We start from the raw sequence: 12,815 nt of genomic DNA, 5'->3' as shown, positions 1-12,815 counted from the left end.
TCTGGGACTGTTCCCAATGTAATGGAAATTCTGGACATATCAGGATTTTTTTTTTTAAATTTTAAAGCCTGGAAAAGTCACGGAAATTATCAAAATGTTAAATAGTCATTACATTTCTATAGTGATTTTTCTAATGAAATGCTGTATATATATATATATATATATATATATATATATATATATATATATATATATATATATATATATTTCATAATGGAAATCACTCAGTAAATTGCAACAAAAATGATAAAAAAAAAAAAAAAAAAAAAAATACTAGAAAAGTAATAGAAATTTAATCAGTGGTCAAAATGGTCCCTCATCGATTTTTAATTGCTGTCTTAAGAAACTTTTGATACAAATCCTCAGAATAAGTAGCCGAACCCACAAAATAAATTAAAGTATCCCTTTTTTTTCTTTTTTCTTTTTGACAGCAACATTCAGCAAATCCTTGTAAATGATTTATTTTGTGAACTGTGCAGTTTTCAGCCTCTCAGACTGTAAGTGTCGTCTTTAACACCTTCCATGCGCATTTAAACCCTAAAGTCAGCAGGCAAGTGCAGCTGCAAACACATGTCTTGTTTAACCATGTGTCTACCTGTTAACTCCACCACCAAAGGTGCGAAGAACTCTTTTTAAACTGATAAATCCCACACCCCCACTGAAAATAACAACAAGTCGAATGATTCAGCAGTTACACTCCTAAAAAAAGGTTCTTTATTGTCATATATGGTTCCAGAGTCTTTAACAGTCATGGAATCTTTCCATCTCACAATAGATTCTTTGTAATGGAAAATGGCACTTTAGACTTTCAAAATGTTCCTCACACTAAGAAGAAATGCGACTTCCTTTCAATTTTAAAAGTGTAGGCCTCAAAAACATTGTCTGGCTTACTGCTAAACTGCCTGTGGTGAAAGTAGGAAATGTTTTCACGTCTTGTTTGGCCTGTAATCAAAGATTTCAGTGCTTTCCTAAGCATAACCTGGCGTTTTATGTGCTTATCTGTTGCACATCAGGTATTGATGACAATACTTGATGTGCATGTGAACACACCTGGCCTGGCCATTAATAAAGGTTCTGTATCTTAAATCTAATCTTATTGCCATGAGTGAATAACATGAGTGCACATTCATTTAGTCACCACCAGATGTCTGCAGAAACTTAACTTGGACCAGATCAGTTTTATGCATCCCTGAATGACAACAGCGTGACAATGATTAGACTTGACACAGAAAACGGGGATCCTTTGAATTTAACACCTAAATAAGAGGAAAAAGTTAGGGTTATATACACACAATGCATTTATAAAAGGTGTTACAAGCAATCAAATTCTCCTCTACATTTAATTTTACAATTTTACCAAGTTACATTCAAGATATTACAATATTTGGTGAAGCACCAACTTTTGGAATATTTATCACAATCCTCTATTAAAAATACATTATTTTTGGGGAATAAAAAAAAAGGATTGGTTATTGATAATTTATGGTTTTATTTCCATATACAGTATATTATAATATCATTGATCAGTAACACTTTGCAATAAGGTTCATTTGTTAACATTAGTTAATGTATTAACATAAACTAACCATGAGCAATAGATTTGTTACTGTATCTGTTATACTTTGTTAACATTAGTTAATAAACATACAGCTGTTCATTGTTGTTTTTTTCATGTTAGTTCACAGTGCATTAACTAATGTTAACAAATACATTTTATTTTAATAATGTATTAGTAAATGTTGAAATTAACATGAACAAAGTGCAGTTCATGTTAACTAATGAAACCTTATTGTAAAGTGTTTGTAAAATCCATTGATCAAATATACTGTTTTTTACAGTATACATATATTTATACATTTTGAAGTAAAAACTTTAATATTGGGCTATATTTTAACATTTATATTTTAAGAATTTTATTACTTTATGTCCTATGTGTCTGTGGATTTGAATTAAGAAAAGAACTGAGCAAGGTAAATTGACTGATTCTACCCGTCACGTATTCTCCCAAATTTGATAAATGTCACTACCATTATTATTAATAATCTTAGAGGAGACAAAGTATGAAATATTTTACTTTTTCAACAAGTATATGGAGACACACTCACATGTGGACATTCCAAAGGGCTTTTAGAACCGTGATGCATTTTAAGATATATTTACATTGCGTAGGCTGCACATTACACACTTCGCAAGCATTTTTCCTGTAACATTATTACTGTTGCTGGTCAAACATTGCAACAAGTTAAGTCATCGCAAAACGAAGGGTGACCAGGATGGAGTTATGGTTAAAAATAAAGCATCACTGATGTCGTGCATGTGTCACAGTAGCTGTTTACAAACACATACTTCAGGAGTGAATGACGCCAGTCCCTGTAACTCACACGGAGGGCTAAAACAAGCGCGAGCGTCTCATTGGCGACGCGTTTCCCACGTCCGACACGCCTCCGTCAGGCCACGCCCCCTCCTGGAGCCGGGACACATTTAAAACAACCCCACCGACCGCACGAGCTCAGACACAGTGTGTTAACAAGGGGACACAGGAGGAATTTATCTTATATCGGATATTTCGGAATTGGACACTAAAGAGGCGTAGAAGATGAAGTCTCCAAAGATGAAATCACAGAGCAAAGGTAAGTCTAAGGTTTAATAATACATTTTAATAGTAAAATTAAGTTCAGATAAACCCTAAACGCAGGCTTCTAAACCCATGCTTATTACATTGAGGCGATAGTGCGTCTCTATATAGATCACTTATTGTTTCCAGACTGAAACAAACTTGCTTTTTCTAGCATTTCTTGAGGATGATGACGGTCTGAACGCCGTGTTGTGTGAATTCGACGCTGTCATTGAGGATTTCACGTCCCCCGTGGAAAAGAGACACTTCAGATATGATGAGCACTTGAAAACCATGAAGAGACGGAGCAGCGCGAGCGTCAGCGACAGCGGCATCAGCGACTCAGAGAGTGAGTATGCAGTATGCAGTGCACTAGTCGCAAAAGTTGCATTTGACGTGTCATTATTCCAGAAATTTGATAGCAGCGCGCGCACGTGCTCGTGCTCGTGCCTGTGGATCATTATCTCGTCACGATTTAAGCTCCGCAGCCTCAGTTACAAGTAACAGTGCTCACTGAACACTGCATAATCTTATCTAATCTAATCTGAGCCCACACACCAGCACAAAGAGCAACTGGGCTTCATTAAACGTCTTTTAACCTGTTAACTGTCTTGTCACCCCTCTTTTCATGAATGTTAATGAATGCTTTGCAACATACCTATGGTAGGTCTCTCTTTAAAGGCACCCAGTGGAAGTGAAAGCACTTCAAAACGTTATAGAAGTTTACTGTAAAGCAAATATAGCCTACTGAAATAACATTTTAAACAATATATATATTTTTCCAAATAAAATGAAAAGCCATATGTCTAACCAAGTTGTGTTCCAAATATGGAGTTCAAATCACAAAAATTGAGCCCACTTAATGATTTTAAAGTACTGTTTCCATGATGATTACTAAAATATGGGACAGAGAAAAAAGGCAATTAAAAAAAAAATTGGTGCCAAGTGTCCTGCTACTGGAACACTGACAGTTAACAGGCTATAAGAAGTTAAGAACTTATAAAAACCTTGACACACACACATATGCAAATGTTAGTTGGTTAATTGTCCTGGCTGACTTATAGTCTCTCACTAGCCAGTTGCTGTTGTGGGACACACACAGGTTCACTGTAGGTTTATTCCGTCAATCCTACAATTGGAGATTATCCAGAATCTGAAGAAGGATTGCGTCATGAATGGATATGGAAGACTTTTATTTGGTAGCTTATAATTGCATAGAAAGGTTCAAAAGAAGCGGAACCATGTCAGTATAAATGGGCACTTTTGTTCTGGAAGTGTTCTTGCGTTTAATGATTAAGCAACAAGTGATCTCTCTTTACCTCACAGTATTCCTTCTGGAACAAGCAGGGAATGTGTCAGAATCTGTGCTCTGGTGCAGTCAGAGGATCAGAACGGTGTAATGAGCTTTGAATCACCCTCATGGATCTGTGCAACTGCATGTTGAATGAATCCAATCAATTCTTATGCCATTTTGTCACACGTGCCATTGATCTAGTTTAGTGGCTTCAAGCGGTTCTGCTTCAGGACAGGATTTAACGATGGAAAAAACATACACAAAGGAAGCGTTTTCTCTTTCCTTTCAAAAGCATACTCTCAAGAAAAAGAAGTACACTTTAGCATACTTTAAAAAAAATTGTATTTATTACAGAAATAATATACTTTAAAATAATGTTAAGTGCGAACTGGATGTAACACACTTAACTGCATGTTAATTTAAATGAAAATGTATTATAGTTTAAATTTATATTCAGTGGAGTTAGCTGTTTGTATAAGATGTATATATATAAGTACATCTTATATGTAATTTCATAATATGGTTAAAGTGGTTCAAATAATTGGTAATATGGTTAAAGTGCACTGCTAAATTTACTGAAAAGCATTTATGCTAGACTAAAATATACTTTAATGTCATTTCTATGGAAACTTGTATGTCATTTATATTTATAGTTACACATTTGTAATGAGGTTGCAATTTAGTACATTTAAAATATAGATGTAATATCAAATAAGCACTTTATATGTGCTTTAGCATGTCAGCATCAAAATGAGTGTGTTACAAAACAATGATTCAAAATGTACTTTAAAGTAAAACATTTAATTTGACATTGCAAAGTGCACTTTTTAAAAGTGTACTTAAGTGTGTTAAGAAACAATCATGAAAGTGTACTCCTTAGATTTTTAGACCTCTTTAAGGGTCTAATGACTGAAGCGTTGGGCAAAGTGGAGCTTCTGTGTAATGGCACGCCTGCTCTGCCTTTAACTAAGAATGTGTAAACACAATTTTTTTTTCTTAAGATGGAGTGCGGTGTACCGGGTCAGATCTTTGGCTTTAAATGAACCTGCTGGAGGCTGGGTCACGGTTGAAACTGCTTTGAAAGTGTTCTCGCTCTCGAGAGAGGCTGTTATTAGAGGAGTATGCATTGATTACAAACTCAACCTGCTCTGCTAGCACAGATTAACCCCCACGACACCCCCTACCCCCTCTGGTTATGGGTCAGTGCACATGTTTGGCAAGTCTGTGTGGTAGAGAGCAGTGCCGCTCCACTGGTTTAACGCTCACTAAATTCTATAGACTTTTAGACTAGAGTTTGTCTAGTTGTCCCTTGAGTTTCAATGATTTCATGCTCTCTGCAAGATGTTGCAAGGGAAACAATATTTAAAGTGCCCCTATTATGCCTTTTCAAAATATTACCTTTCATGCAGTAAAGCTGTTTGTGAATGTAAAAGGTCTGCAAAGTTTTAAAGCTCAAAGTGCATGACAAATAAAGTTATCGTCTCCTAAAAGAAAGGATCGATTCTGGGCTGCTGGAATTAGATACATACCTACGAAACCATGTAACTAATTTGCATAATGCCTGCCTTCATTGGTCTTCATCGGCTGCCGGTGAACAACGTCTACTTTGACCCTCAAATACTGTAGTTGTAGTTGAAGCCTAGAAGAGTTTGGTGTGTTTTTGGTGCAAGAAGATAATGTTTTCAGCACTGCAAATCCACTTTACATGCAATTTCAAAAAGAAGAGAACTCGGGCTCAAATTGATACGGTAAAATCGTTACTGTTCATATCACTGTATATCCAAGTTCTGAGGAAACCTCTGAAGCTGAGATTCAGATATGGTAATGGACATTTAGTTTTCTGGAATGCACTATAAGCGTTAGACCAATAACAACAGACCGAGCCATCCGACCAATCAGAGCAGAGTCTGCTCTCGGAAAGGAGGGGTTTAGGGAGACTGACTCTTCGAATTAACCGTTTTCGGACTGTTTGAGAAATTAGGTGGTTTTAAGTGAACGTTTTAAGTGTTTTTTGACCTTGAATGCAAGTAAACTTATTGTAGAATACCTCAACATTTTTTTAGGAATCTTTAAAATAGTATTTTATTAATGTATGTTACTGGTCAGAAGTTTGGAATAATTAAGATTTTTCAATGTTGTTGAAAAACATGCTCACCAAGAAAAAATTAATTAATTTATTTGAAAAAAAAAAAAAAAATACAGTGAAAACTGCTTATAAAACCTTATTAATAACTAAGCAGCAAATCTAGCCTGGGTTTCCCCATGCTGCCTTGCGCGCAGCGCGATTTTATTCACGCTGCTAGGCAGCCTGGACACCATGGACCAGATTTTCCCCTCAAAAAGGGAACCAATCACAGAACGGGGAGGGAGCAGCAAGACGATGACGACGTCTATGCGACACACCGAAGCAGTTTGTTTATATCTATGGATCCAACATGGAATCAGACGCGAAGTTACCTTTCGATGCAGCCTTAGATAGTGTTCTAAGTAGTTTAGAACGCAAGTTTATTTCGTCTTCTTCCTCGTCGAATTTCTGTTGCTCTACATACGTCATCTGGTATAATTGAAAAGATTGGCTATGAGCTACGTACAGGCGCATTTGATAGACATTCGTAGTGCCCAATAAACGGCTCTGGGCATTCGTAAACCACACCTCAAATACGAGAAAATGAACATGTGGTTCCCAGACCACGTCTCAATGAGAAGAGGTCTGACGTTAGCCAGGCTACAGCAAATCAGCATATTAGAATGATTTCTGAAGGATCATGTGACACTGAGTTTTACCACCACAGGAATAAATGACATTACATTTTAAAATGTTTTCAAACTAAAATGTTATTTCTTTCAAAAGCATAAAAAATGTAATGATATAATTATTCCAAATTTTTGACTGATAGTGTAGTTTGTTATATTTTCTCGTACCTTGCATAATTTGATGAATGGTTTTTGAGGATAAGGCAGGTCATACAAACTGTCATGTCAGCATCAGTTTAATTTGGCAGATGTCTAGTGTTTGCTATCCTAACTCTAAACAATTGTTTGTTTAGTTGCATTGCATTATTGGCATTATAACTTTGTCTTTTCCCTGCTGTCTGCGCTCTATCACTATTGTGGGCCGTGAGCCACCTGTTGAGAACCGCTGGTGTGGAGTTAGAGGAACACATGCTGTACACACACAGGAAGCTTCAGTTTTTTCATTTCTGACTTCCTCTGTCTCTTTTTCCTTCTGTAACAGGTGCAGAGTCCTTGAACAGAAACAGTTTCAGCTTCAGTGATGAGAAGCTCAACTCTCCCAGCGTCTTCTCCCCCTCATCAATTAGTCCCTTGGTCACATCTCCTAAACGTGAGTTCAAACATTTCTGTTTTTTCATTTTTTGGTTTATTTCCTGCACTGTGTTAATCAACTGCATATTTTGCTCTTCAGCTAAACTTGGAGACACTAAAGAGCTAGAGGACTTCATTGCTGACCTTGACAGAACATTAGCAAGTAAGTGCTGAAGGACATGAATTTAAAGACTACAATACTTTTGTTTTAAGGGTCAAATTTAAAATAATTTGCAGCATGATTTTATGCATGATATCTTTGTTGATGACCACCCTAGTGAAAAGACCTATACCAAAATGTATTTATAATATGTTTATTTCATACTAAGTAGACTACAAATCCATTAACAAATTTACTGACATTTAACTTAATAATACAAATATTATTATTCAAATGTATTTGGAGTACTGCTTTATTGCACAATGCACATTTTTTAATATTAAGCCTAAAATGTGTTTTAATATCACTATTAGGATAGAATGATCACTGTATAATTTCCATCCAAAAGGCCATCATTTTACATTCTGTATAAATATGAATATAATAAAATATAATATAAGTGATAATCAGTGCAAAAACAGCATTATAAATTATGAATAAGATTATTATTATTTTATTTATTTATTTTCGGGTATTTCACTGGATTATAAAAAAAATAAATATATATATATATATATATATATATATATATATATATATATATATATATATATATATATATATGTATGGGAAATAAAAATAAGGTTAATTCTCTCTATATGGTGTAGTGATATATGAAAGTTTGGTTGGTAAGATTTTTTTTTTTTACAAGAACGCATTCAATTGATTTTAAAAAATGCATTACGGTTTCCACAAAACTTTTTCAACATTGATAATAATCAGAAATGTTTCTTGAGCAGCAAATCAGCATTATAATGATTTCTGAAGGATCATGTGACACTGAAGACTGGAGTAATGATGCTGAAAATTCAGCTATACCATCACTGGAAAAAAAAATATAATATATAGTATTTTTAAATTGAAATAATATTTCACAATATTACTGTTTTTACTGTATTTGTATTTATTTTTAAAATGCAGCTTTTGGTGAGCGTAAGAGATTTCTTTCAAAAACATAAAAAAAAAATACTAATTATCTTACTAATTCCAAACTTTTGAACAGTAGTGTATTCAGTATACCATTATGAGTATACAGTTCATACCACCCACTCCTTTTATTAATCATCAGATGTGGGGCAGTATTTAGATTGAGACGAAACGAGACACTCTTGAATCAACGGGTGTTTTTGAAAAATGATAATCATCAGGTCAAATCATACACTCACTCCTACACTTCTTCACTGATGCTTTAACACAGTTAAGTTGATTTGTTTTGGAGCGCTCCTACACTCTAGAGATCTGTAACTTGCCTCAGAGAGAGGGAGGAATGCATGTGTATAGACCTTCAATGACTCAAACTGGAAGTTGGCCACAGAGAAAGCAGTCATATCATATATCATATCATATCATATCATCAATTTATATAGTTTCTTGCTTCAAAACAGTCATAGCAATAACTGTCCTCCCTTAAAACCTAAGATAAAAAATGTATGTAGACTCCTTTAAACTTTCCCCAATGGTTTCGGTGTAAGCTACTACAGTAAATTCTTCTGTTCATGCGCTGAGGAAGCTAATTCATTATTTAATTCAGAGTTCATTGAAGGGGTTCAGAAAAAGAGGACCCGCGTACACACCAAGAATAACCTTGACACAGAGCACCCGGAAATGTACTAAGTTTGTTCTCTTCTTGCTCCCCCCTGAAGGCATGTGAGTTCGAGACGGGATGACTGGAGCCCAACACATTGACAGCCGGACCGCACCCGACAAACCTGAACTACTGTGAAGACACGTGGTTTCACACGCTGAACGATGAAGTTCGCCGAGACTTTTTCTATACTTGCGCCCATACAAACAAACTCAAACAAATGCATAAGAAACACAGATTTGACAGTAATGGCTGTGCTCTCTGAAAAACTTGAGCTGTAAGATTATTTAAATAGCTTTTTATAGAAATATAATTGTAATTTTATAGAGTTGATTATTGTAAATTTATCTGTAATACTATTTTGTGAATTTCTATTTTTGTATTTCATGTAAATATTGTTCCAGACTCGCCTTGCTACATATAAAGCATTTCCTGTTTCACATGAGAATAAACTCAATTCTTAATTCATTCGAAAAACTGGAAAAGCTATATGACATGTATTTAATACAACTAATGTCTTCAAGAGATTAAAGTTGACAGATTTTAAGATATGTTTTATGGCGTGTCTCCTTGCATCAAAACCCTTTGAGTGTGTAGTATTTTCATTCTCAGTGTGGACAGAAGACTTAGGACACTTACCACCGGTTTCACAAACAAGGCTTAAGCCTAGTCCCAGACTAAAATGCACGTTTGAGCTGTTTTAATTGAAAGAAAAGATCTTAAAAATACATCAGTGCCATTGTTGTGTCTCAAGATGCACACCAGTAATGTTTTTTTCGAAGGCAAGTTTTTAAAAGCTACTTCTAATTGAATTAAGGTCTAATCCTGGCTTAATCTAAGCCCTGTCTGTGGAACCAGGCCTAAGAGTACGGTGTTAATTAATTCAGGGCTGTGAGTTAGTCTGCTAACACTCTTGAATGGTCTGCAAATGATTGAGCCCACAGCAGGGGTCAGTGGTTTGCAGGACCGTGAGCAGTTGCTCTGGGGAATCAGTGACACCTGGTCTCCTCCTCAGCGTGGCTTTATTGCATCAGATACATGTCACTTTGCTCACATATTATAGGTCCAGTAGTTTTGGTGTGCGATCTCTAACCCAGAATAAAACCTGCTCCAGAGAAGGTTAGCCGTGGAGCGTAAGTTACAATGAACACAGCTAAAAACCAATCCACCGTCTTAAGCCCCAAAAACAGAGTCTGCTCAAACTAATTTCAAACTTAACTGTTAGCCGGGAGAAAATTCCACAATATAGGCATATGATGAAAAAGCCTTACTTATAGACTTATTACTTATAGAGCGGAGCTGTGTATGGTAACAACCAAAAGACAACTCTGAGAAGACACAGGTTACGACTTGGTGCTTATGGTGTTAGGAGCTCAGCCAAATACTGTGGAGTCAGACGAATACACAGGGTCATGCCCTCTGTAAGCAGGTGAGATGGAGGAGGGTTTAATCAGCATTAAACAACATGATGCTCTGTGAAGAGAAGATAAAACACAACACTTGCAGCTCTCCTGGCAATGCGCCATAATGTCATTTGAATTTCAAATGTTAAGAAAATTTAGTAAGCATGAAGTCTGATCAAGTCATTGCTGAAACATCAGTTGGATCAGGGTGCAGTCACATTAGTGAAACACTGCAGGCAAGAAAAGGTCCATTGTCTATTGTCAACAGTGCAGCGATGTATAAAGCACAGCTCACTCAGAAGTCACTTTCAAACCAAGCAGCTTTTGGTTGATCAATGTGTGTGATGAACGAAAATCTGCATGGGGAAATCTTTTGCCCTCACATTGCATGGATTCCTATTACAGTTTTTCTAGATTCCTAACACACAATTCATGAAACAAATTCTCACAACTATAAACACAATCTGAAAACTGCACACCAACTTGCACAAACCTCAAACTTCAACCTCCAAATCAAATATATTAATCAAAAACATATAGGCCTACTCTTTTGTCAGAATCAAACTTTGGCTTCAGATGACACACAAACCTAACAAATACACACACTACTTTACTGCCCAGGGAACACTAGTGAGATCACTATAGTGAACTGTAACAAAATCACTAGAAAAGAAACAGTTTCTCGTTAAGTGTTTATCCATAGAAAACCATTTGAAATTTGGCGTCCAGTTAAAAATATACTACAAAAATGTCAGTAAGACATTGACATTTTCCTCCACAAATGCTGAAACTTCTGTTTATACAAAGCGTATGTTTCTGTGACTGTATGGGAATATGAGGCACGTGATTGGCTGTCTATTACTAAGATAGCCATAACATTTTAACACTGCATCGTTTCACATTGTTTCACATTGTGAGTTTGACAACGCAATGATGGGTTAACACCGCAAACATTGAACTAAACCTGTTGGGGTTTCATAACCCTGGGTAAAAGTGCTAACCCCACTTCTAAATTACAAGTGTGAAATGTTCCTTTACCCAGGGTTAAAAGCAGGATTTGTAACGGCAATCAATACCCCAGTGTTAAGCACAGTGTGAAAACACTACTATGTAGCAATGTACGACAAAATGGATAAAAACATCCTTGTGTGGCTTATTGCTCTTTTTAATGAAGTAAACGAATAATTATTGACTGGACCACTTTTGAACCTCATGAGGTCTCATTAAGTTCATCAGATCGGATCAAACTTTAGCACAGTCCAGCTGAGCATGGGTCTGCATGAAACGTAAGTTTCCGTGTGTGTTTCTTTAGTGCGGTTCACATGCAGCAGACTCACACTGAACAGCAGTTTTTCTGCACCTGCACTCAGTGTTGTGGACAGGACAGCAGCGCTCGCACATCCTCATCGGCACAGGCCAGCGAGCGCTAGATGTGCTGACATAACAGTTTAACTCCAAGATAAGTTGCTTGGCAGAGCTAGCGGGCACATCTTGGCAGCTCTGGCTGGATGAGGACAGGCAGTGGTCTGGAAGTGTGGGAAAGTGGGAGAGGTGAACAGCAGGTCCAGCAAGGCAAACAACTTTCCTCATTTGGAGATCAGTGTCCATATACCATGTGAGAAACTCACAAAGAATGAATAGGAATTAAAAAATACCTTCAAAGAATGGAATTCAGGCCATTTCATTCAGGACAAAATCCATGCAGATCATGTAGACCCCCCCACCACACACACACAAAAACCTAAACAACCAAAAAACATAACGAATACACATCTTTTTGTGTTATGACAACTTCTAATGAAAATATGTTCAACCAACAAACTACGCTGAGTTGGAGAAACTTAATAATTTATAACATAAACACACATTTTTAAGTTAATTACTCAAATTTCAACAAAATTAAGTAGTGGGCCCCGAACCAAATAACCTTATCTATTTCAGATATACCAGCTTGCATACATGCTAAATGTAACTTATTTAGCATGCCAATTTAATGAATGGTAAATAGTGCGATGGTAGCCACAAAAACTTCAAAACAAAGAAAACTTTTAAATGTCAAACACAACAGCATTAAACACTAACAGGTCTTTCACTTAATCTCATCAAAATGATGTTGGTTTAACTTAAAATGTTTAATTAAATCAATGAATTACAATTATTAACATGCAACTTTGCATTTATTTAAGTTGTGGCAACAGGTTTCCTGAATTTCTTTTTAGAGTGCATCGACACTCAGTATGTTCACACGCATTAGACATTCAACAGTTAACCTGAAAACTGCTCCATGAACTCATGCTGTTAGACGAAATGGAAATAACACAGATTTTTCCTCCTGTGACAGCAGCTGGGGGCAAACATGAGGGATATTCACTCTGAAAGACACCATTATGGCAGTAAGTCAGCACTGTCAACTGTGAGCGGAGAATGAGAGAGTT

General features: G+C 36.2%; 1 protein-coding gene across 2 annotated transcripts; it reads left to right on the top strand.

The window, feature by feature from the left end:
* Positions 1–2,472: 2,472 nt before the first annotated feature.
* rgcc (regulator of cell cycle) lies at positions 2,473–9,524 on the top strand (the record flags this gene model as incomplete). Of its 2 annotated transcripts, XM_079881674.1 has the most annotated exons (5): positions 2,473–2,630; positions 2,790–2,963; positions 7,144–7,251; positions 7,333–7,395; positions 9,036–9,524. In XM_079881674.1, the coding sequence occupies exons 1-5, from the start codon at positions 2,597–2,599 to the stop codon at positions 9,041–9,043; spliced, it is 387 nt and encodes a 128-aa protein (XP_079737800.1). In that variant the 5' UTR covers positions 2,473–2,596. The 2 variants fall into 2 exon arrangements, with proteins under 2 accessions (XP_079737800.1, XP_079737799.1); XM_079881673.1 differs by lacking the exon at positions 9,036–9,524 and having other exon boundaries at positions 2,511–2,630; positions 7,333–7,406.
* Between the last annotated feature and the right edge of the window lie 3,291 nt (positions 9,525–12,815).

This window comes from Squalius cephalus, assembly GCF_949319135.1.
Source record: "Squalius cephalus genome assembly, chromosome: 9".
NCBI classification, from domain to species: Eukaryota; Metazoa; Chordata; class Actinopteri; order Cypriniformes; family Leuciscidae; genus Squalius; species Squalius cephalus.
The sequence above is the reverse complement of the archived record's forward strand: the minus strand, read 5'-3'. Positions and strand labels throughout refer to the sequence as shown.